Genomic DNA, 25,398 nt, shown 5'->3' on the forward strand with positions numbered 1-25,398 from the left:
CATTTAAGAACCTTGGGGTCTGCATTTTTACAAGTCAAATGCAAGTTTAGAAAAAAAACCATTCGTTTTTCTCAAATTTATCGAAACAACCACCTTACATTTTAGAAATAAGACAAATACTTATAACAAGAAATTTTATCAAAGATTTCTTTCCATTTTGCAAACATGCTTAAAATACTCCCTTGTTTCTGACCCAATGCCCTTTTGTTTCAAGGCCCTAAAAATGAGAAAGGAAAGACAGCACTTCCCAGGCTATTGCAGGCATTGGCAGCTCCTCAGGCAACACTTGAAAGGGAGCACCACTCTATCTATATCAGGCTACAGTAGCAATTCAACCTTTGACCACTGGATATAGAAATAAGAATAAAGCCAATGCTACTTTAGAAAGGACAAGGTCATACTTTAAAAACCCCCAACAAACCAAACATTAAAAACAGAACCATGCCTGTAAGCATTTCCAGTTAAATTAATACTTCAACAAAGAACACAGTAGAGAGATCTGGCAGAGGAAGAAAGGTCATTTTTCAGAGTACTGCCATTGTCAAATATCATACATACGTTCCAGTTTGCTGAAATAACCCACATTTACCTTTTTTTAATTTTTACGTCAATCAGTCATACATACATACATACATACAAACAAATTGGAACAAATCTCACAGTCCTTGTTTTGTCCTCTAACAAAATTCCCTTTGATGAAGGACTTCAGGAATTGGTTCAAATTCATTTTTATTTGTAACGTATTTTTTCTCACATAAAAACAAATAGCTTTGGTAACCCTTGGCTTTCCTATACAACCTCTGTTTACCACAGTTCCTTTGGTTGTATAACATAGGTCCTCCACAGGGTACTTCTCTGGCTTTCTGTCCTGTGTGAAGCTGCATCTTATTTTAGAGGTTAATACAATGAGTTGCCGTAAGGAAACATGGCAATGAACACGTACGAAAGAGTGGCACACATTAGGTTAATTGACTTGACATTGTAATAACCCTGATCCTAATGAACTAGTTTGGTGTCAGAAGGTCTGTGGTTATACAGAAAATTCCTCTTCCACTAATGTATCGCTACAATTAAGTTTTTCCAGAGCTTTAGAAATGTCAGGTCTCTGCAAAGTCCTTCCTGCACATTGAGCAAGAGGAAGAGTGAACAACGGCCGCACGAAACAATCCTTCATTAATTCCACATGAGTAGGGAATTTGCATTGGTTCTCATAGTGCTAAACACTGAGCTGTGTTGACGGTTAGAGCTAGATGGATTTTGTGAGATTTAACCTTATAGTAAAAGGACCTACTTGTTCTACACAGTAAGACTGAAGAATGTTAGAAGTGTAATACCTACCATGATAATGAGATCTAGAAGATTCCCAGAGTCACCCCCGGGTTAAATAACGTGTAAGAATGATACTTCTTTAAATCTGAGCAGGAGCTATCCTTCGCAGTCATCAAAAAGCTTTGGGGACTTTTCCCAAACTTCTCATTTTTGCCTTATTAGTTAATTCCAGTTTCACAGGATGCAGTTTGTGTTTAATTTCACATTGTCTTTATGAATTCAGTTACAGAGGATTTTTTTTTATTAACACAAGAAAAAGTTCAGTGAGAAACATAAGAGTTGCAAGTCCTATGTAAACAAGGTAAGATTGGAAATAATCACAAGAAGTCCATAAGAGACTCCTTTGTTATTAAAAATAAACACAAAATAGGAGATATCCGGCACTGGATCTCTAGGACAAGTCTTTTCTTAAGGGTGAGTGATTATCCAGCTCCAGAGCTCGTTGCTACTGTAAGTATCGGTAGACCTTGAAGCAGTGATTTCCAGAGTCTGCAACTACAACGTGGCCATCCGAAGTAAGAGCCAGACCTTGGGGACCATAAAGGGGGTCAGCAGAGGTGTTAATGTAGGATAAAAATGATCCACTTCCATCAAAAACCTTTGAGGGTGAGAAAGCACAGAATAAATGTTATGAATAAAAAAGGAAAGTAGTGGACACAAAGTAGTCTGCTCTCTTATAAGTCTCTCTTATACTATTATACTTCTAATTTCTGAAACAGTGGACATACAATAGAATAAACAAGGGCAAAATCTGTTCTGTTATCTCATAATATGCAAGTTTATATACAAATGTGTGTTGTTATTAAAAAGAACTAATTATAGCCACCAGGATATTTGGCAAGATTTAACACACAATAAAAGAATAGTATTAAATAATAAGAACCTCAGCTGTTCCTGTTCTAAAAATAGTCAACTACAATAAATCAAACTTAATTGGGAACTCAACCAACACCTTGTTTTCCTAACATATATCACTGTTGCAGCTAGCCTGATTCTTAGGTTCCCACACAGAGAAAACCAGGAATTTGTTTACCCTGTTGAGAGTGCTTCCTGAGAACAACTCATAAGCAGCTCCCTCAGTTTTATATTCAGTGGAAATAATACATACACTTATTTATTAGGTATTCTTTGGCAAACAGGAAGACCTTATGATTAGCACTTAAAAGATAAAAAGACTGCAACTCTCATAACTTGGAAGCAGAATAATTTCTCAACGTTTAAAAAACATGATAAAGATCTGCTGCATTCAGCTCATTTGCTTTTTCATATTTTCCACTATGTCTCTGATCTTCTGTTATGGTGATTATAAATTACTATAATCTCAGCAATGCTTGCAAGTCTCCTAAGTCATCAAGAAACTTTTGGGGAACTACTTGGCACCAAAATCCTTGATCCCCATGGCCATCAGAGCTGCCAGCAGCCACACTGAAAAGCTCACAATGTAACACCACCAGGTCTGAAACTGGACAATGAGGCATATAAAGGATGGTGTGAGAAACCACATCACTTCTAATGCTGATGGTGTTTCTTGGGCAGTCTGAAGGCCAGAGTTAGCAACCCATTAGTTTTTTTAATCAAGCACCTTTGAAATACAGAAATTTTACCTGTATTCGGCTGTTTCCCCAATCTGCTACGATAATATTTCCATTAGAATCTACTGCTACTCCAGTTGGTGCATTAAATTGCCCATTTCCTTCTCCATTTGATCCAAACTTCAGCATGAACTCTCCTTCCTGGTTAAAGACCTGTATGGGTTAAAACAACAACCTAAATATGGCATGGTATCAAGAATTATAAGATCTGAGTCATCTCAGCCATGGAGGCAAAGGGCCCCAGAATTCTTCTGCAGCTTGTGCATCTTGAACTGAAAAGAGCTGAATGCAGATGCAGCACTGGGTGCTTTGTTTCTTTGGAACTAAAACACAATGGAGCAGATGCTCTCTTCTCTGCTTCCATAATCTAACACACATTGCAAATGATGGCATGCTGCTCTCTGCAGACAGGTCAGCAACTGAATTCTCTGTGATGGTAACAGGTTTAGACAGCAGAAAGATGGAGCTGATCAATGACTATTCTGTCAGTGACCTGGATGCACCAATGGGACCAAACAAGATACAAAATGTGTCATTTACACCATCCACAGCAATCTCTAAAATATTTTTATCCATTTTGGATCCAGGCCCAGCTACAGCACAAGGCCCAACTGAGTTCTTAGAGACTGACTGTGGCTTGCACAAGAAAATGCAAAGACCTGACAAGTGCCAAGCGTACACTGAAGTGCTGATAAGGTGGAAGATGTCAGGGAATTATTGTGTGGTCAAACACCCACAGTGAACAGAGTAAAAAACATTTTGGGGGAGGAAATTAATGAAGTACCAAGTTAGTGCCTCAGAGGATTAAAGAAAATAATAATAAAAAAAAGCCAACTAATGAAAAAATAGACAAAGATATATTGCTCTCTCCCTGGGCTAAAGTGACCAAATGAGAGAGAAGCCTACATTGCACAGGATTTTCCATAAAAGATGCCTGAGGGAAGGAACATCCTTGAAGGTTAATGGGGACAAGAGAAAAATGTTGCTGAGTGAGCTTGTTTAATTCAATACACTGGTGGCAGAAAGCAGCTTTTGGGACTCATAAGAGTGAAATTAATTTATTTAGTTATTTATAATTTATTATTTAAAAGAAGATGTACTCTCTGCTGTCAGCTTATAAACTCTCCAGAGTGTCAACAGTTATATGTACCAATTTAGAGAACACTACAGAAATAAGAATCTTTTCTGGTTAGTACCAAATTGTAACAAGTAACATTTGTATCCCATTGAGTCACACACAGATGGGACACTCTGTTCTCATTAGCAATGTAATAATTATAAATCCTCTAGGATGCCACACTTCTTACATTTCTTCACTTTCTTTTTTTCATTTCAGTTTGCCCCTTGCTGTTAAGCCTCTCCAGGCATTCTTGTTACCAGGCAAACCTTGCTTGTGGAGAGGTAATTTATGGAGTCACAGGCCTCCTGCTGCTTTAGGGCTCCTGCAGCAGTCTTGGTTTTTGTGTTGTAATCCAAACCACGAGCTGCTGCTTCCTCACCAATTGCAAAAGGATGCGCAAGCAAGGCTGCTATTCCAGACCTCGGTGATTCAGCACTGCTCAGGACACAAAGGTGTCTATGCTCAGGCAGCAACCTCCAATTTCAGGTGAATACATAACATTTATTTTTTCAATTAGAAATAGTGAAGAACTAGACTGAGGGTTCAACTTTATGTTCAGTCAAAATAGGCATTAGATGAAATGCCAGGGACTTTATTTTGTTGGGGTGTGGGACTGACACACATGTCCTGAGAGCCCAGGTAGAACAGCATCCTGCCTCTGTCCTCCTGCTGCTCTCTCCTGTAGAGGGAGGGCACAAGAGCACACGCAGGAAGTGTGGGAAAGGGAATGCCTGAGAACAATCACACACAGGTGAGGCATTTCTGAAGTGGCCTGTTTCTCCTTCATAGACATTTGCCAACACAACTCAGCATGTTTCCTTGGTCTGGTTTATTACTGGGACAAACAAACAAACTTCCTATCATACCATGACTTCAACAGGCTGAGAGTCAGGAATTGCCATGGGTGTACAGACTAGTGGCCAGTTTGGCCCAGTGCAGGAGGCACTGAATGAAGACCAATAGAAACATGGGTTTTAAGAGAATCAGGTTGTAAAATGGGTCCAGTAATCTTAAAGCTTATAAGTATGGAATTTAAAGACTGTAATGTATCTTTACTTTGCTATAATTTTACAACTAGAACTGTGGAAAGCTTTTACTGGGAAATTCAAAAGCCAGACTTTTAAAAGACAGAACACAGGGTCATTAACACGTTTGGCAGAGGGCTACTAAAATTAAGTAAAGTTGAAATTATTCATTTCAGATACAACCTATGTTTAAGCAATTGTGTTAGACACCATTATAGTGACACCAAAGGCAATGGACCATATCTTCACTAAGTTATGCACTGCATGCAGAGTTCTCTGAAAATGCTGTCTCTATAGCAGAGCTATATCACACTCCTTATATGGAATGTGATCTCTTTGGTTTTAACAATATGTTCTTTCCCCCAAAAAATATCATAATAAAATTAAAGTGGCAACTTTCCACGTTGCCATTGACAGTACCTTGACAGAATGGTTATGAAAATCTGTAATGATAATTTCATTGTTGCTGTTTACAGCTGCAAAATGAGGACCTGCAATGCAGAAAAAGAAGAAAAAAATAGTAGTACCATTAAAATAAAAAGTATGGGTAAATTAAAAAAAAAATCAGCCTGCCAGCATATTATGTTTGGCCTCTGAGCAACGGTAGTACAAGTGGGAATACCAATTTCAAATTCAGAGTAATTTTACTTCATGGTTTCTTTAAAAGCTCAGCATGCTTTTTGTAAACACAAATAATTTCTTTTTCAACCAGTTGTCAGTTGTTATTGTTCCCAATAAGCATTGTTGATTTCTCCCTCTCTTGTATACATATGACTATGCAGAGATTTATGGGCTTATTAACAAGACAAAACATGAAGTGCTTAAGCGTAAAGTTGTGCATACACTGAAAATTGTTATCAGAAACGTTCCTGTAAATTCTTAATTGAAGTATTTTATGCTCTGTGTGCTCACATCTTGCAAGCATTTGAGCTAACAAGTTTTAGGATAAATAAAAAAGTTACTTAGAAGACCACTGTCAGGGAAAAAAAGGGCATTTTTTGCTTTAGATTGTATATTGAGATATGTGTGCAAATTTGAGTAAAAAACAAATGGTAGTTTGAAAACAGGCAAGTACCCAAATTAAAACACTTGGCGCTATTTTGAGTTATTAAAGAGAACAAAACTCAGTTTCAGTTTTCACAGTATATCAGGGTAAACTATAACAAAAGTGAAAAATTTTGCAATGAAAACATTAAATTATTGACAACTTACCTGTTTTCTGTAGCCTATCAGCAAGAAGAGGTGATGTATTTCTCAAATGCACTGTCAGAAAGTATTTGCCTACTTATTTTCAGGACATGTTTTTGCAAATTTTCGAATGAAAAGAAATTGAGATACCCAGAAAATTTAGCTGTGTTAGAGCACAAGCTCTCATAAATTATATATATTATGCCATAACACATTGCAAGAGATCTTAGGATAAAAACACATTGATGTTATTCCTGCCTTTCACTGTGAACCAGTCAAAACATCAGACCAATGAACCTACATACTAAAAATGACCCAACACCTGTAAAATGACCTGCATACCTAATTTGGCACCTTCATTTCAAATTTTGAAAGAATGCCTATTCACTTAAAATATATCAATGGGGTTGTTCTGTTTTTTAAACCTAAATGCATGTTCTACTTGAAAGACAGCATGTGCAAGCAGTCAGTTGAGTATAAATGGCAATTTCCCCAAACTTACACTGGCTGTTCCATAACTCTGCCTTCCTGATCTCAATCTTAACACTACCCCATTACACTCATTTTCTAAGAGTTACCACTTAGGGCATTGGGGTTTGTCTCATGATTGGAAACACAAAGCACAGCATCTGAGTTGATTGTGCTGAACAGCTTAGTGTGGCAATTACAAAGCACTTATAAAATGCTAGTTAAGATCAGTCTTTCTTGGGTCACTGATCTGAAATGTTTCCAGGCATAGGGAGGTAGATGAAGAAATCTGGTTACAGTTACATTAGCAGAACAGATGTTGCAGTCTGCCTGAGCAATCAAGCAAATAGGAGCTGTATGTCTAGCAGAACCTCTCCCCTGGAGGATAAAGGGGTGGGATACAGCATCTTCAACATGCTCAAACATCATGCAAATGTGAGCAGAAGAGGCAAGAAAAGGGGATTTACATATTACCATCAAGTGTACCTGCAAACTGCTTGTCACCATTTCCTCGACTTCCGAACCTGGTGACTATTTTGCCATTTGGCTGGAAGATGAAGACACAGCATGCTTTATTGTCCACTACTATGATGTGTCCATTACGATCCACCGAAACACCTTTGGGGCCCATGAGCTTTCCAGACCCAATTTTGGCCTAAATGGGAAAACACAAAACAGGAAAATATGTTGGCACAATAGAAATTAGTTAGTACTGTTTAAAGCTTGTATTACAGGCACAGAGTAGAACAGAGAGGCTTTTCTTCATCAGAAGTTGGAAGCAATAGTTATTATCAGCTCTTACCATGTACTTCATGATTTTTTTCTTCAGTTGAAAATAGTGTGCTTTCTGTATGTCTTTTCTAGACTGAAAAATCTGCCACCTCAGCAACTGAGTCCAAATATATAACTCATAAGAAATACAGTCATCAGATTTGTGTGACTTGATAAACCTGTCAGAAATGTCTGTATATCCAGCATTAGGGTAGCAGCAGGATAGGCAGACAAGCAGAAAGGACTTCTGTCTCCCATTGTGTGCTGTTTCTGAGTCCAACAACCACCTTGATGGACAGGAGACATCTTTATCACTGCCTGCATCAAAGAAGTCAGAGTTCTTGGAGCATCAGGGCTGGGTGGGATGTAGGCTATGATGTCCTCTGTTGCCTTTCTTGGGTTAGTAAGACAACAGCACCTTCTGAGCGCTCTCAGAAAGAATCTGAGCAGAACTAAAGCTCAGGCTAACCTCTCTACCTTCCACCAGATTCCACATGAGATTGCTTCACTTGCTGCTTAGACTCATGAAGTGTCGGCTGAAAACTGCAAAGGGGAGAGGATCATGTTGCCAAACAGCAAATGAAGCAATCTTTGAAACACTAAACAAATGAAAGCTCATTCCTGTCCTGTCTTAGGTAAATAAAATAATTTCCATAATTTTAAATAGGCCTTGTGACTACCAAAACCATCTGCCGGCATAATCAGCAACAGGAGGGGAATTGTATACAGTATTTCACTGGAAAAACGTTCAATGGAGATGAGATTGATCTCATAACAGTAAATTACTTGGAAAGGCTAGAGAGCTGTCAAATCCAAAAATGCCAGAAGCATGCTTTGGTAGGTTTAAAAGGAAGGGATTCTTAAAAGAGGATCTAAGCAACAGAGCAAGCAGAAATTGAGACCAAGCCTTCAAAGAATCCATGAGCTACCTGGGCATATACAAGAAGACTCAGGATTACCTCACAATCCATTCTGCATTCTTCACCATTCAGCTTTTTCTTCGGCTGGGATTCTAGAAACTGTTTTAATCTACATAAAATCAGTTGGTTTTTGACCTTTCAGTTTAAAAAGGTTGTAAATACTCAATTGTTTGTGTTGGAATGGAGCAACTTGCATCCTGCTTACAGATCTTTTTTTAATTGATGGACAGATTTGAAAGCACTTATTCAGGCTGGTTTCAAAAGTCTGTACTGGACAGAGAGTCCACCAGAGAGGCTTTGTTGAAATGATGAGTTCCAGAACTTTCAGATTCTATAGTAATTTGTGACAGACACATCCTACAAAGTGAAATTCATATCTTGGTGAAGAACATACTTTTCTGTTTGCATTGGAATTTAAATGAAATATATACTAAGATGTTCATCTTATTTATGAAACAAGGCCATCTTTCACCTCACTGCCTTTGCAGAGTAAGACAGATCATCCCCTAGAACCAGCAATGCTGGGAGTCATAGAATAATTTCAGTTGGAAAAGACCTCTAGGCTTGAGTCCAAGCATTAACCTAACACTGTCGTATTTACCATTAAACCATGTTCACAACTACCACATCTACTTCTGACTTCTCTGCCGCTCTCCCCTCCCTCCTGCAATTGGTGAGTAGCTGTGGGACAGATTACAAGGCATTGAGAAAATCCATTGCCTAACTCATTTTTCTCATGTCCCTGATGTTTTCAAAGCAAACAGAAGGAGCTCTCCTATCCTTAGTAAGTCCCATGCTCCTATTGCATGGTACATTCTTAGGTAGGATTGGGGTTGCAGGTAAAAAATAGGAATGATCCTAAAATAAAGCCACCTGGGGACCCTGAGGATGGCTGCTACTAAGCCACTACATAACTTTTTTCAGTCTCCAGTAAAGAAAATTCCAGGGAGCAAATCTTGCAGCTGCAAGACTATGCTTAGCCAACATGCAATAATCTTGTGTCAGTTTTATGTTCATGTACATATACTGTTAGAAACTGCAAAATATTTAGGCAAAATCTACCTAATTGAATCATGCTAAAATATCCCCAGGAAAAACTATTAAAATTTATTTTGTGTTCACCAGGGGAAAGATATCAGCAGACCTACAAAATGTATTCAGTTTGCATAACAACAAAGCAGCAAAACCATAAATCAAATGCAAATCTGTAGAAGTATTTCCTTTGGGGTGATTAAATCATATTCCCCTCCTTCCTTTGGGATGCCTATGTGGTTGTCTGCTTGAGCATTGCACCACTCCTTACCATCTTTCCAGGATTCCTAGGAAAATGACTCAGACTCATGAGTACAGTGTCTTAATGCCCATATAAACACATATGGAAAAATATAACAAATAAATCACATACTACATTAATGGGCACTCAGTGCTGAGAAGAGTAATAAAAATCACTACTCTTGGGCCAGGTTTAAAATATAATTTGCAAGCAGCAATAAAGTATGCCAGGCTAGAGTTTGCAACGCTTTTTACTAAAAATCTGTTCCCAGTTTAGATCAAAATATGCTGATGACACATTATTGGATCTGGCTGAACATATTCTTTATATATTTTTATTTCAGAAAATTTCTTAGAATTATAGGTTTGATTATTTAGAGCAGAACATTATGAAACTCAGTCACTCTCATTAAGTGTATGAATGGAAATACTTTCAGGCTTTTTTTCCATTAGAAATGAATACAGTATAATGAATCATGTAAACCCTTAATACAAATAATGTGTTTAATTTAATTCAGTCAGGGACATTATGTCCCTTATTTTATAGGCTCTAAGGAATTTAGACTGGTTTTAAAATATGTGTTTATAAAGTCACCCTACCAGGTTGGAAAATATTCTACTGGGGGATATTCCTAGAGGTAAAAAAAAAAAAAAAAAAAACAAACAAAACCCAAAAAAACCTGATTAGCCTACATAAAAATTTATGAATACTTTTCCACTGTAGTAGTAAGTGTATTAGGGCTAAGTTTAACCTTACCATGCTTGTTGCTGTCCGAAAGGTTCAAGATTGTCAGGGATTAATTAAAAACTTTCAACAAACCATCTTTTGCTGTTTGAGAACTTCTCTATTAAGGAGATACAACTTTGTCACACTTTGCAATATCACACAATAAGTGGATTTATCATTCATCTGACTGTCAAAATTCAACTGTGACCATTTAACCATACTACCCATTCCCATCGGTACATGGAACCAGCTTCAGACAGCTCTTTCCTTAATTCTACTAGTGAGACAAGGAAGAAGTCTGACATATAAAATACTTCCTCTAATCTTTTCCCATTTATCTAAACTTGATCTTGACTTGCAGAGCCCTGTTTGGTTGATAACAAGCTTGTCATCATATATGCAGCTCTTCGAGACTAGAAAGAAAACAATCCTCAGAGGAACAGGAATCATTGTCTTGGCTCTGTTGTCCAGTTCCTTCATTAGGTTTGAACACCACTTGGTGAGGAGCTGGTACAGCTGCTTCACCATGCTTTCTCTCCTTAGCCTAGTGCTGTATCTGCTGCAACAGCTTTCTTAGCAATTTCAGAGTACTTGACAGAGGAAGCCAGCACTGTTATCCACCTCTTACAGATGAAGAAAATAAAGCACTGGGAAGTGAAATGGAAGATCATAGTCACCCATGAGATCTGTGGCACAGCCAGAAATAGAAACCCCAAATCCTAAGACCCGATCTGAGTCTTTATCACATCCGGGATAGTACAGCTCTTCATGTGAAGAAGCTCATACTTTGGTGCAACCTTAGATTGGAGTTTGCCCACCTCTGCATTTATGTAAGTTACAGCCTTGAGAAAACAGAACTCTGTCTTTGTTGCTGCCCGAACTAAGGAAGGTGACACTTTTCTGCCTGGCAGTGGAGGTTGCCAAGGGGAGTCAGTCCAGTGCTGTAATCAGGGACATGCCTGGGCCTGGCTCCAGGGAAATTTGCCTTATGGCTCACATGACTATTAAAGTTCTGCTAAGGGAGAGTGAGTATAAGTAAACACAGAAGAAGGGGACAACATCAAAAATAGTTATATTAAGCTCTAAACAGCCCCCTGAGAGTGCTGAGTTAACAGCTAGCAGGCCACCTGCATCAGAGGAATTACACAATGACTTGTAGGCACAGTCCTTTGAAGGCAAATGCCGTTATCCCTTTCTCTCTCTCTGTTATTTTAGCAAGTGCTGCCCAATTTAATCTGACAAGGCCCCTGTAAGAATTACCACTGCCAACACACAAAAAATTACAAGGCTTTGCCCAGATTCCCACAGGCTAGATCTGTTACATCTATGTTCTGTGCTTCCATTATATTTTATTTGTTCTGTGCTACCATTATATTTTATTTAACCCCATCACAGAATAATATCCTGAGTTGGAAGGATCACCAAGTTCAACTCCCAGTCCTACACCACCATGCCCAATACAAGTCCCATCCCTTCATGGCACTGACCATCCCCATATCACAGCTTCACCCTTGGTGGGCATGACCTCCCAACCCCGTGTGTGTCCCCCCACAGTTCCCCCAGGCCCTGTGCTCACCCCACCTGCACTCCTCCTCCCCAGCCCAGCTCTCCAGCTACACTGTGCAGGATCCCCTGAAGCAGTGCTGCACCAATACAGGACCCCCTACTCCCATTAGAGCTCCTGAGTGTGGCCCTGTGCCCAGTGCCCGTCCATGTCTCCATCCCAGTGTTCCCACTGCCTCGCTCCTGCTGTCCCCACGCACGTGCTCTGCCACCTGCCCTCCACCCAGCTCCTGCACTTATGTGCTTATGCCTACCCTCTGTATAAAAAAATACTTCTACAAACATTTATTTTTCCTCTCATAAATATGGCTTATTGCATTCAATCTAAAAACAGTATTTTATACAATTGATGTTGCATCTCTTATTTAATCATTCTAGCCCCAAGAGCTATGAAGTCTGATGCATAAATTTGTATTAACCACGCAAACACTGCCAACATCACACAGCTTTTGCATTTTTTGCAATCCAATGAAAACATTGACAGAAAACAAATCTAGGCTTCGCATCAGAGGAACTACATTAATAATTCTTTTTTTCCAATACCTGTCTCCCTGCTGGTAGTATATCACATAGAGCATTCTGGCTTCTCCAGAGCTTTTTCCTCCAGAGCTGGCACCATCCAAAATGCTGGACTTACAGCATATCTTAAGAAGGCAGGAAAACAAGCCCTCCATGTTCTGTGTTCAGTTCACATTAACGATGTTAATAATTATTTAAAACATACCTAGGATAATCAGAATATTTGGATTCTTAACTAAATTACATATTTCTTTGGGTTTGTTTTGGTGTTTTCATTTAATTTAAGAACTTCAGCCAAAACCAAGGTTTTCCTGTGTAGCTATACGTTTTCAAAATTACTTGACAACTAAAATCACATCCTCTCTGCAAATGCAAACAATCTGTATTTTTTTTTTAAACTTGCATTACATTTTAGTATTTTTTTACTTTAGCTTGAAGTCTATACATGATCTGGATACTTCTAGAAGGGTATGCACTGGTTTCTCAGATGGAGGTCACTGAGGACTACGCAAGTACCATTACCTATTTGCTTTTGCTACTTTGCAAAGACTATTTGGAGAAAGGCCATTTCTTGCTGCACACATGAGCGGCTCAGAACCTGAGCTTTTTGGCCACTAGGCTGCCAGAAGATTAGCCAAACAGGCCATATCTTCCCAGTGCAGGACTCCAGAACTAAGTAACTATGGTAGAAATTTCCCTCCAGGTCTATTATCCCTATGACCAGTGAGTACTGCTAACCTCTGCCAGAGATGGCTCTCTCTAATGTGCACCACCAGACCTGGTATCATGCATTCAGAAAACAGCACCAAATCAAGGAAATCTTTAATTCTCTCTAGAACTGCACCTGAACCCAAGTGAAATAAATGTTGCAGGTTGGGAAAAAATCATCAATGTAGTGTAGTAGCTGCTGTCTTATTTTATTCCCATTAAAGGGATCTGAGTTGCTATGAAAATATCAAGTTGTTTCCTTAGAATTTCTGATTTCTGAAACCTGCAACATCATTACTGTCTTTCAGTTTTTTCAGTGCACAACACACCAGGTAGAACACTCTTGTTTATGCTGTAGCACTGAAACAACACTCCGGGTTACTCTTCCTTGCTTATATTACCAACAGGATCACACATAAATTATACACTATATTTGCTGAGAAGTATGGAATAAAAGAGGAAGTCATCATCAGTCTGCTGCCTTCTTTTTCTCCTCCATATGTCACTCAAGAGCTTCATGTACTCCTTGTAAGATTTTGTGTCTGTGTGCACACATGTATCTGCACACACCCTTCTGTACAATCAGAGTACTAATGATATGAAGGTTGTTGAGCTAGTCCAACTAGCCGTGCTGGCACTTGCTGTGCTCGACCATAAGTTACAGAAAGACATCTAAGCACGCAGTATGGAACATGCTGTCTCTGCTTGGTGTAACATTAGCATTGCTGCTGTGATCACCTCCTATTAATTATACCATGTGGCTGGGTCAGGTCACATCACAACAATGGAATTTAGACTAAACTACAGCCAAACTATGTAGTTTCTTGAAAAATAATGTTACTTTGCATTCCTTTGAAAGACAGAGAAAGCTCAGGAGAGTTCACATAGTAACTCATACCTTAAATTTTCCATCTGATGAGAATATGCTAACCCATTTGTTATCATAGTCTGCAATAATGATGTCACCACTGGGATGCACAGCCACTCCTGTTGGCCGCTGCAGCTGGCCAGGAGACCTTCCTCGTATGCCAAAACGGCTTTTGAACTGACCATCATTGGAAAATATCTGTAATAGAAAACAGGGATTTTAAAATTATGTCCACATATGACCATCACCTATTTCTTGGAGCTTAGATTTTAGCAAGTCACTAATCAACACTATAATCAGGAAGAGAGCTGGGAACGTGAACCACTTTTACACAGTCCATATTTGAAAGTAATATACCTAATTTTAGAAGACCCTAAGTTCAAAAAAAAGAAAATCTCACTGCACTGTTTTTTCAGTGAACTCAAAGTACTTCACAAACATTAATTAGCTTCACAATATCTCTCTCAGAAGGGAGGGAATGGTATTATTTCCTTACTAGAAATGAAGAAACTGAGGCACCGAGTGCTAAGTCTGCAGAAAACAAAGGAATATGTCCTTGTGTCCCCAAGCCAGGTAACTAAACACTGAAGTTCCTCTGAAGAGGCTGCATATTACAAAGCATGAGGGTGCTGATGAATATTTGATTCTGTCTCTTTGAAAAAGCCTGGAAATGAGTTCTCATGGCATGTGGCTTGCTGGTTCTCCCACACAAGAGCAAGCGACACGCTGCTGCTGCTGCTGCTGCTGCCGTGTTCATTGCTACCACATGGGCAGCCTGGAGAGTGATGACAAATTGGTAATGGTAAAAAGGACACATGGCAAGCAAAAGAAAAAATATAGCTTGATTTTCACAATTCTTTACAGAAGAATGGGTGTCAGGGTGCTACCACAAAAAAGATTTCATTATATCAGAAAGAGAAATCAGTTAAATAGACTAAAAGCCACTTGAAAATGATATCTATATGCTTTTTTTCTATTTGTACTTCCTAAAAAATTATATTTGTGGCACCATGCTCTAGATTTACATTTGAAAACATGAGAGTGATAAAATTTACAATGTAAAATTATATTTACAGAAGGGCATTTTTCCAGATTATTGCAGAACTTTTTTTTTCATTCATTGCCAAACATCATAAGGAAGGGAAATAAACCCTGATGATATACTAGATATAGTATAGATCTGAAAAAGATAGCTGCAGGTCAAGAAGATGGAAAGTAAATGGATAATAAATTACATTTCCCTTGTATTTTCTACATCAACTGAATTGTACAAAATGTGTCTTTCTGAGGGTACAAAAAAGGGAGAGGTGTGGGGGCAAGGAGAAAAACACTGAAATATTCTCATACCTGCACACACTGGTTGTTACTGTCTGCTATTAATATTTTTCCATTTGTAGATGCAGCTACACCTTGAAGATTTGTAAATTCCCCTTTGTTTCTTCCTTTGGTGCCTAAAATTGAACACAAAGCACATAAGAAATCAGGTTAGACAGGACTAATCAGTTAGGACCCAAATGCCAACACATGCAATTATTACATTTCTGATCAAAGGATTTCTATTTTGAAGAGTTCTTCTCACTTCTACAACTTCAAAGAACCCTCTCAGTAACAGACAGACAATTCTACTGACAAGACAGGATTGTTTAAGGGACTCTTCTCACTCTACATCATGTGTCACCCAAGCCCCCATCAACATTAATTGCCTCTTCAGCCTTCCTAAATCAGTGCTCACAAATTGCCTCTTGCATGAGGGAAGCAGTAAAAGGTTTTTACATAAGTAATGGACTTTTTTAAACTGCAGATTTTTATTCTACTAAAAGGATGAGTACATGGGAAAACACAAAGAGGGGCTAAGATAAGAACCCGGACAGATGACATGGTTTTAGCTAAGTCTCCTCAGTGAAGTCACAAAGGTGGGATAGAACATATCACTTTGGATGGAGCTGTTTCAAGACAGGGAAGTTTCCTATTCCCTTATATATAGTTTGTAGTCAAAGGCTTCAAAGATTCCTTTAGCAGGGAGATTCAGATTAAGAACTAGTTTTGAATGAATGGGACTTGTGAGCCAATGAAGAACAACACCTGGAGACTGAATGCTTCTGGAAAGACCTTGGATTGTTCTAATAAAGCAGTGTCCCCACACATTTTTAACCATAAATGCACTTGTGTGTTACATAGAACTGTAAGTCTTTTGCCCAGTGGCTTAAGGAGATAAGGAGTTGTAAAATGTCAATTTTTCCACTGAAGTTCATTAAGCTTAGGTGGTTCATTAGATGTTTGTTCTGAGACATTCCAAGGGGAATCACAGAGCAAATTGTGATTTCTGAAACCTACAACATCATTACTGTCTTTCAGTAAAGATCAGCTCCAAAGCGGCTGGTCCAAATTACACCTGGAACACAGGAACAGGAAGCAAATTCCTGATTTGTTTCTAAAGGAGGCTCAGGAGTCCTTGGAAAATACTCTAGCTATGATCTTGGACTCCAAGGTTATTAATAATAAATGAAGCAAAAAAAAAAGCCCAGCAAACAACTACCAACTCCAGAAGCTGTCCTTTCCAAGACATGGATGCAGTGCTCTTTTTCCTGGTGAAATACTTTTACAAGCATTCACTGGCTGTGTATCTGGCATTAATTGGTTCCAATATATGGTTTTAACTGAAAAACTTGTATTTAATTTTAGTCAGTCCAAAATATTCTGGAGCACAGTGATTAAACTGTTCTGACTGTGACGCTTAATTTAAGGCATATATATCAGCTCTAATTTGTATTTAGCTTTCATCAGGGATGTGAATGCTTGTAACAACCCTTCTTTCTTCTGTGGTGATGGCTGTGGGATGCACATTTCCTGTCACTAGCTAACAAGTAACATTTAATTTCTCTGCACTCAATGCTGCAGGAATGTTCCTTTGTTTCAAGACTTATTTTCTTCAACTCCACCCGCTTCATCCTCTAAACAAGGCAAATGCTTCTCAGTTTTTGTACTGCAAGGGAAAAGTACATATTCAGGGAATAGTGAGTTACATACCAATTACATTACCCATACTTGAGCCATTTCTGTTTATTCTTTTAATAAGCAGTGCCTGAGGGATGCATGCAGCATTTTTTTTCCACCATATGCTAATGATAAGTTTCCTTCTTGCTTTTTAGCCAAAGAGAATGGATGGAAAGAGAGAAACATTCCTTTTACTACTGAGAGTAAAGGGAAAACATTTGTTAGAAAAGAGGAGGCATAAGCTAGAGCATCTGGAACTAACTAACACAAACTTTATGGAATGTATGCTCTTTAGCCGTAGAAAAATGTTCTTGAAAGTCGAGGAATTTTGTTTTTAAAGATAAGAGACACCTATATAAAAAGTTACTCAGAGCGTTCTTCAGTGGAATTTTGTAAATATACATCAAAGGAAAAACTGAAGAAATTACCCAGGAATGTCATAGTCACGTTTCACAGTAAGTATAAGAAATAGCAATGTATTAGCACAGGGTGTAGATGAAATTCAGCTCCATGCAATGTCCTTGTAACTAGCACTTTGCAGCTATTAAACCTATTACCTAGCTCCTAATCTGCATACAGGCCCTTAGACAGTCCCCTCTGCAATGGCAGAAATTCCCCTGCAGAAGAAAGCTTACTTCCTCATATATGTTCAAGAGGAAATCAGATAGCTTTGAACTTTCCATTTTGAATAATTCACTATGCCAGCAGAGATCTGAAGCCAAGCACAAGCATTTCAGATGATGAGAGGAGAGCCTGTAGGAAAGCATGTCAGCTTCTGGAAAAGCAGGCTTTTGCTACTGACTCTGCAATACCAAAGGATGACAGCTCCCCTCTGTAAGCAGAAATTCCTTCCTTATGAACATACCTGCCTAAGAGAGAGTCTTCAGCAAATCTCTTACTGCAAGATACCACCCTTCTGTATCACGGCATTTCATATTTTGTCTTCTCTCCATCATGGGCAGTCACCCATCTCTCCTTAGCTTAGGGAGGCATCAACATTTCAATTGCACAAGGCTGGAACCAGTAGGAGCCTCATTCCAGAGTTTCCCAAGCAGCCTGGTTAATAGATGAGAGGCTGCACCTTTTGTGCCCATCGTTTCCCACTTTATCTCCCTGCTGTTCTGAGCTACTGCAGGGCACAAAGGAGGAAAAGACACAGATTTTACTGCAAGCTGCTGGGGACTGGGAAAAACAGGAGAGATTTCAAAAGGAGAAGACTGAACCCAGTTATTGGGAAGCAGATCTGTGGCCTGTGGAATATCTCCTTTTATATCATTTTTGTATACAGGTAATAATCAGATTTGTTTTTAACCCTATCTAATTCCTTCTGGAATTACTGAGCATAGACTGCACACACCAATTAATTTAGCTTTCAACAAAGAAAGTGTGCATTTTCTGCTCAAGATGATTCTAGCACACATAAAATGCTTCATAATTCCAATCTTTTACTCTTGAGCAACAGATGTTATACTGAGTCTCACCAAAAAGAAGAAAAAATAATCTAAAAGCCCATTAACACTGACATGAGATGTTAAAATAACATCACGTAACTGTAGTAAGAATCTGCTCTTTAGGTCCTGGGAATCTGAACAAACTTGTATAATGTATATTTTTGATGCTCATAGTAAGAGAAGGAGTGTTTTTTGATTTCCAAGTTTTACTAATATGAATAACAACCCCCCTGCTTGCTAACCTAGATTCCCCAGCTTCCTAAAACACAAAGAAAAACATGTCAGTGCCTCCAGCAGGAAGGGAATAGATTCAGAGAGACAAAATCAAACTGCAGAAATATTACAGATTATTGGGAAGACGTAAGAGGTTGTGAGTGGCCACAACCTGTCGTGTAGGTACCATTTCTTTCCTGCCTACAGCACTTCAAGTAATTCTTCTTGTACTCCTTCCTATGTGGTACAGAAAAAAAAAAAAGGGCAAAACTAAACAGCATGGAAAGGTCTACATACATACTGCATAGACAGGCATCAAGGAGCTTTCTTTTTTCCCAGCTTCCTTTCTTTTTTTCCTCAGAGTGCCAAAAGATATTTAGTCAAATCTTACACATTATGAGGATGTGACATCTCCTCTCATAATAGATGCAACTGAAGCACAAAAGTCTCTGTAGTAAAACTGCACTGAATTGTTAACCCTATGTGTTTTCTGTACAATGAATGTCAGTCTTTCTAATTCAAGTTCCCAAATAACCTTAAGTTTTAAAATCAGTCAGTCTGTTGTTGAAGGCACATTGCTTATAACCTTTAAAGAAGAATGAGTAATTCAGTAGGAACTCTGGCAGATATGCCCACACACTGTTGGTAGTGAAGATAGACGGGTTTGTGTTAATTTGCTTTACACAGCATCTTCCCTAAAAGCTTGGCCAAGACCACCTCCAAGCCCTGCTCATGCAGCAGAAACTCTGTCACCACAGACAGGTGTGCACAAACCTAGGGGTAAGCACAAATCAGAAATTCTTTGCTGCCACAGCAGCCAAACCTCAAATAACAAGAGCCAAATCCAGGCCAGGTGTCTGTTGTCAGCACATCAGAACTAAACTGGGGGCTTTGCCAGCAATGTGGTACCGAGAGCTCTGCCCTCCCTGTCCAGTACAGGTATGACTGCAATGCAATGCAATGGAGGCCTGGCAAAATTCCACACTGACCATCACACCCCCATAGAGCTCACAATGAGCATCAGAGGGACTGAAGCTAATAAACGGGAAAAGGAAAGTCTACTTTCCCATTACTAGGTATTCCTATTTCTACAGCAGGAAGGCTGGACCAGGTGACCCAATGTGGGCCCTTCCAACCTTATTTCTTTTGTGATTCTGTGAAACGCCCGATCAAGAATCCCTTTACTCCCTCTAAGGCTGCTTTTAAACTGCACTAAAGCTATGATTACATAGACCTTGTTTGTGATTTTTTTTTTAATGTGGAATAAATTCACAGTAAGGCTTCTATTTGCTTTCAGCATTTATAACAGACCAGAAGATGACATTCACACCTAGTAAGGAGGCTGACAGAAGTTCTGTTAAAGGCAATTTTTTTACATGCTAATGTACCAGCTAAACTTAGATGCTCAGTTACATGACTGAACAGACAACTAAACAGTCTGAGGAAAAGGAAAATTGGAAAATTGAACTTTCTAGCAGAGGGCCAACTCTCCATCTGGCTGTATCTGATGCCAATTCTAAATATAAGTAAATGAAGAGGAAAAAGCAGTTAAAGTGGGAAATAGCACCACTACTGCTAAATGGTGTCAAAGAACCCAGTCATGAAAAGTGCCAGAAGGGAAAAAATACTAAGGCACACAGCACAGCATGGCAGAGCTAGAACACAAGATGGGGTCCTGGACAGAGCAGCTGATGACAACCATGCCTCTCAACCCTTCTTTGAAGGACATGGAAGAGATTTACCAGGCGAGGTGGAAGTGGCACTGGTGGAATGACACTGTGAACATCCCTCACCTCTGCTCAGCATGAGTGTAAGGCACAAAAGCAGGGTAATGAAAGAAAGACTTCCCTCTCACTTTAGTGCTTCCTACCAGTTGCAGTTGTAGAGGTAGCAAAACCATTGGGCAACAATTATTTTCTGGATTATCATAAGAACATCATTCTTGTTGGCATTTGTATAGACTAAGGACATCCTATGCAGATCTGCATGGACACACTCTTAGAGATTACACCTGTTTAAAAAGAATAATAAGTTCAGGATATAAATTATTGAGAGAGAAAAAGAGAATGCAGAAAATACTCTGCTCTTGTAAATAATAAATTACATGAATGTATGAATGTGTAGTCAGTAATTTGACCTTGGAATGTCTGAAGAGATCCACATGCCATTTTAAAAGCCACAAATAACACAGCATTGGCAGAAGATACAATGCACACATCCCCATGAACAAAATGCACTAATGTTGCATTAATGCTGTCTCTTGTTAGTACTAGCAGGAGAACAATCCCCTGCTAGCAGCTGATCAATTTACTTGTGCATAAAAGCCCGTACATCAGCATACATACAACAGCACACTGCACAGACTTGGATGCCCAGAGGAATATTACACTGTGATTCTCCAACACAGCTGTACGAGCTTCTGGCAGGCCAAACAGAAGATTTATCTTAGCCAGCTAGAAATAGAGATCCAGATTTGGCAAGAGCCATTGGAGGAATTCAACAATGGGTTCAAAACAGAGATAGACAGTAGTGTTGGAGCACAGTGATAAACTCTTTACATTACCTCATCAACAAATCAACCAAACCTTAATTTTTTAAAGTGAGCTGAAACTGGAAGTAAATTAACTCCATGAAAGCAATCCTTGTGAAAACATCAGAAGTTTTACGTGTCTCAATAATTTTGCATAACTTGAAAGAATGTAAAACCCTAGAGCATTACACCTGTGACCTTGCAGACAATGCAGGCATAAGCCCACAGAAGCCTAGAGGAATATATCTATGTAGGGTCATTCTATGAAATGAATGGCTGAAAACTGAACACAAAATATTACTCTCAGCTCTGTTTTTTCTATAAAATAGTGATCCATATATCCCAAATGTGGACATTCCAAGAGATTTCATGGAGAAAAAGCTCTGAGCCATGCATAGCTCTTGTTCTAATGAAATACATCTTCCTGTTTTGAGTGGTGAAGAAAGGGAGAAGGTAGAACTCAAAAATAAAGCACATGGTCATGGTTGCATCACAACAGAACTAAAAGGCTCTGCACTTCTGGGAAAACATTTAAGACTTCTAGAGTTTATGGCATGTTAGAGAGAGTAGTTTAAAAAAATACAAAAAACACCTAACAAACAGCACCACTACCAACAAAACTATACCACTATTTGGTAGTCAAGCCAGAAATGCTCACTAGAAGCAAGGGATACAGAAGCTGAAATTACAAGCTGAAATTACTTTAAGCCATACCAAAAGCTTTGCAATATGAATATTAACAATTTTTAAAATATCCCAAATCAAATGTATGCATTTCTCAACTGATATCCCAATTAAATATTTGCTGCAAACTATTTTTGGAAGTGTGTACTTCCAAAATGTACACATAAACAAAAGTCAGGAGGTCTAATGGTATTATCAGGTTGCTCTACTCACAGCTTTAGCCTTACAATAACTAAAATGTTTCATTCAGTTTCCCTGAACTATTTTAAGTATGTCAACAGGCAGCCGAGTGACCTACCTATTCTGAAGATCAAATCATCTTCAATGGGATTCTCTTTTCTTTTGCCAGTGCTGTACATGCTCGCAGGTCTTTTCACAGCTTTCTGCTTCACATGACCACTGCCTGGAGATTTAACACGTCTCTTAACCCCTTCAGTGGTAGGAGACACATCTGCTGACCTGACCACTTTAAGTTTGAACGGGCTGCCCTTGATATGTTGATCATAAAGTCTCAGTGACAAAGTGAAGTCCCCTTCTTTCTGAACAGTATACAAAAATTCGTAAGTGCCGTTTTTGTTGTCAAGTATTTCTCCATCCGCCACGCTCCCATCAGGCGTGCTCAGTTCAGCAGTGAGGTAAGCATTCCCAGATTTACAGAGCTCCCCATCCTTGTCCTTGGTTGTGATGGTAACGGACATGGGCTGTCCGATCACCGTCTGCCTCAGTCCCTCACCGGTGGCAACAGTTTCAGAGGCAACAGCGTTGGTGGTTAAAATAGTGCCCAGGTTGTGAATGGACTTCTTCAGGCCTTCTGTTTCCACTATGAAGTCCAACTGATCGTTTTCTCGGGGCTGCAGCGGGAAGTCCCTCTCGGCCAGTTCGTTCAGCTTGTCACTCATCTGCTTCTTCACCAGCAGCACTTCGGTTTCAGTGCCATGGTTGAGGGCTTGGGCTGTAAAGTTGCTGCAGCTTTTAATGCTTTCCTGTCCTTCTAGTAAGGTATCCAGCTGTGCCTGGAGGACCTGTGTGCATTACCAAACACCAGATTAAAATCATGTTACTAGCTATCCCAGGAAGATGTAGCATCTAAAGGTCTTTGTAGACACCAAATTTATAATGTCTTATTTTACAGTTTAATTTAAACATTCATTTTAGAAGAAGTAGCACACTGATCGCCAACCTGTATTTGGAATACAATGCTGCGACACAAAACAATACCTGGGTTTGGGGATTCAAGACTTTACAGACCCACTGTCACACTAGATTGAATTATTGCCCCACATATCTTGTCTTGTTTGGTTTTGGGTTTTTTGCTTTTGTTTTGGTTTTTTTTTCTGTTTTGTTTTGGGTTTTTGTTGTTGTTGTTCAGTTTTGGTATTTTTTGAGCAAAAACCCAGCAACAAATGTAGAAGTTTGAACCCTGCCCCATCTAACTCTCAGCAGTCACAGTTAATGAGATAATTACTGGAACTGAGTTATGTTCACAGAAGCAGAGCTATTTTGGAGTCATGAGGTCCATTAATAAGAGAGGCTGAAAGAAACTTCTTGATACTGTTTCTTCAGAGACAAGGGAATCTGGGGGTTAATTTTCTATGGAGATGGACAAGAAGGCCTCAAGACCTGGATGCTCATCCATCCTGAGGAAAAGTGAGATTCCTGAACTAAATGAGTGAGGAAAGGAAAAATCTCCCCAGCAGAAGGTAAATTGATTCCTCACTTTCAGCAGGCAGGAAAGCAAAATATACAGAATGGGTTGTGGATAGTGGAAAGAGTTGGATAGAGTAGCTAGAAATATTGGTGGGCAGCAAGTGGCCACTCAGTATTTAAGACTATGAAAGAGCTTCTATTATAGGGTCAGTTCTGGCCCTCAGCCTAAAATCCTTAAAACAGTATTGGCCTCAAAATTGCTAGGTGTGGGCTGGGAACAGGGCTAGCGATTTAAAACAAAAACCAATTTTGCAATGAATTGGAAATGGATCCCTGAATTATGACAACCTAGCAGAGACATTCATGATAGTTAAGATAACATTGCAGCTGCCCCTCACCATCTCCACTGACAAAATCCCTAAATGAAGGTATCCAGTCACACAGTTGCTATGTTTTTCCTACATAGAAGAACTATGGCACAGACATGACTGTGAATTAGAGAAGTTATTTTGTTGACCATCATTGTAAAGTAAATATTTTTGAAACATTTCAATTAATGTAAAGTAAACTTTAAGACTGGCTGTATTGCTACGAAATATTCTTCCCTTGCTGAGACATTCTATGTAATGACACTGAATTCTAAAGGTATTTTTTTCTGAATTTTCCAAAGATTTGAACTTTGGAAAGTTCACTGGAGAAAATCCAGGCTCATGTGTTACTGATATAGGAAAGTAATAGCAACATAAAATCTTTTAGAATGAACAAATTTCAAGTCATCTGCTTTTCTAGGCACATAGAAATGTCTCAGGATGCAATACAAGGCATTTCTAATCTGTTTGGTCTTCATTCAAAGACATAAGAAGTCAAAAGAGAGCATAGCCAACAAGGTCCCAGGATGATGAAACTCCATATGCTTCAGCTAACAGATCACAAACTAAAAGAAAGACCATTTCCAGCTATTTTTTAAAATACTTTCTCAAGACAGTTTTCTTTCATTACAAAAATGAAAAATATTAAATCCTAACATAAATACTATTTTAAACGCACATAGAGTATTTTACATTTTACACTCTTTCAGTCCATTGGACAACAAACTGAACTGCCAACTTTTTCTTTGTAAAATGTAGCCATTGCATTTTTTTCATTTTTTAAAAGTATATGATCAGAATGGTTGTATTTTGTAGGACTACTAGTCATTCAAAAGTAAAATCCAATTTCAGTTGGGGTTTTTTTATACAAACAGGGTAGATGCCTCTTTTACTGCTTATGTACAATTTCATAAAAATTTGATTATCTAATGCTCACAGTTATTAAATTATTTTAAATATCTTTGAACAATAATAAGATAATTTAACATCATATTCTATTTTGTGTAGACTCTGTACACATATAGAATATATTTGCTTGCTATGGAAGTAAGTGTGAAATCTTGAAGACATTTAGATGAATCTGAGATCTAAGTTAACATTATTGATGCTCAAACTTTTGTAAGCTGCTGCTTAGCTCTGGAGATAAAGTCTGTGCCCCAATGGTTTTGGGCTCCCTATGTTTCTAAAAGTATGTATCTTGTGCATGTGTTAGCAATCCTCCATTTCCCCAGGCTCAGCAGTTCAGCACCTTTCTAATGATGTTTTCAAGCCTATTCTACATCCAGAAACACAGCATTCCTCCACTTCAGACATCTGGAGATGCTCAAGCTGCTCATTAATGGCACTCTTGAAACTCCAGTTATTGAGGATATTTTCTCTTAATGGTAATTTTCAGGGAGAAATCTTTCTTTATAAAGCAGAGAACTGATGCACAGGAAAA

The 25,398-nt window shown here is 38.8% G+C and overlaps 1 protein-coding gene across 17 annotated transcripts in view; it reads right to left on the minus strand.

The window, feature by feature from the left end:
• Positions 1 to 274: 274 nt before the first annotated feature.
• The window catches only part of TRIM2 (tripartite motif containing 2), an 85,213-nt gene continuing 60,089 nt past the window's right edge, over positions 275 to 25,398 (minus strand). For 16 of the 17 annotated variants that reach the window (XM_054291246.1, XM_054291195.1, XM_054291158.1 and 13 more), the window contains 7 exons: positions 22,241 to 22,964; positions 15,418 to 15,521; positions 14,101 to 14,268; positions 7,197 to 7,377; positions 5,487 to 5,557; positions 2,934 to 3,074; positions 275 to 1,927 (listed from right to left, as the gene is read on the minus strand). In XM_054291246.1, coding sequence (XP_054147221.1) covers positions 1,775 to 1,927; positions 2,934 to 3,074; positions 5,487 to 5,557; positions 7,197 to 7,377; positions 14,101 to 14,268; positions 15,418 to 15,521; positions 22,241 to 22,964 — 1,542 coding nt within the window. In that variant the 3' untranslated portion in view covers positions 275 to 1,774. The remainder of the gene's footprint in view (positions 1,928 to 2,933; positions 3,075 to 5,486; positions 5,558 to 7,196; positions 7,378 to 14,100; positions 14,269 to 15,417; positions 15,522 to 22,240; positions 22,965 to 25,398) is intronic. The other variant, XM_054291126.1, reaches the window with a different exon arrangement.

Source organism: Melozone crissalis, unplaced genomic scaffold, assembly GCF_028551555.1.
Source record: "Melozone crissalis strain CALT ecotype California unplaced genomic scaffold, PUWL_Pcris_2 ptg000006l_1, whole genome shotgun sequence".
Taxonomy (NCBI): Eukaryota; Metazoa; Chordata; class Aves; order Passeriformes; family Passerellidae; genus Melozone; species Melozone crissalis.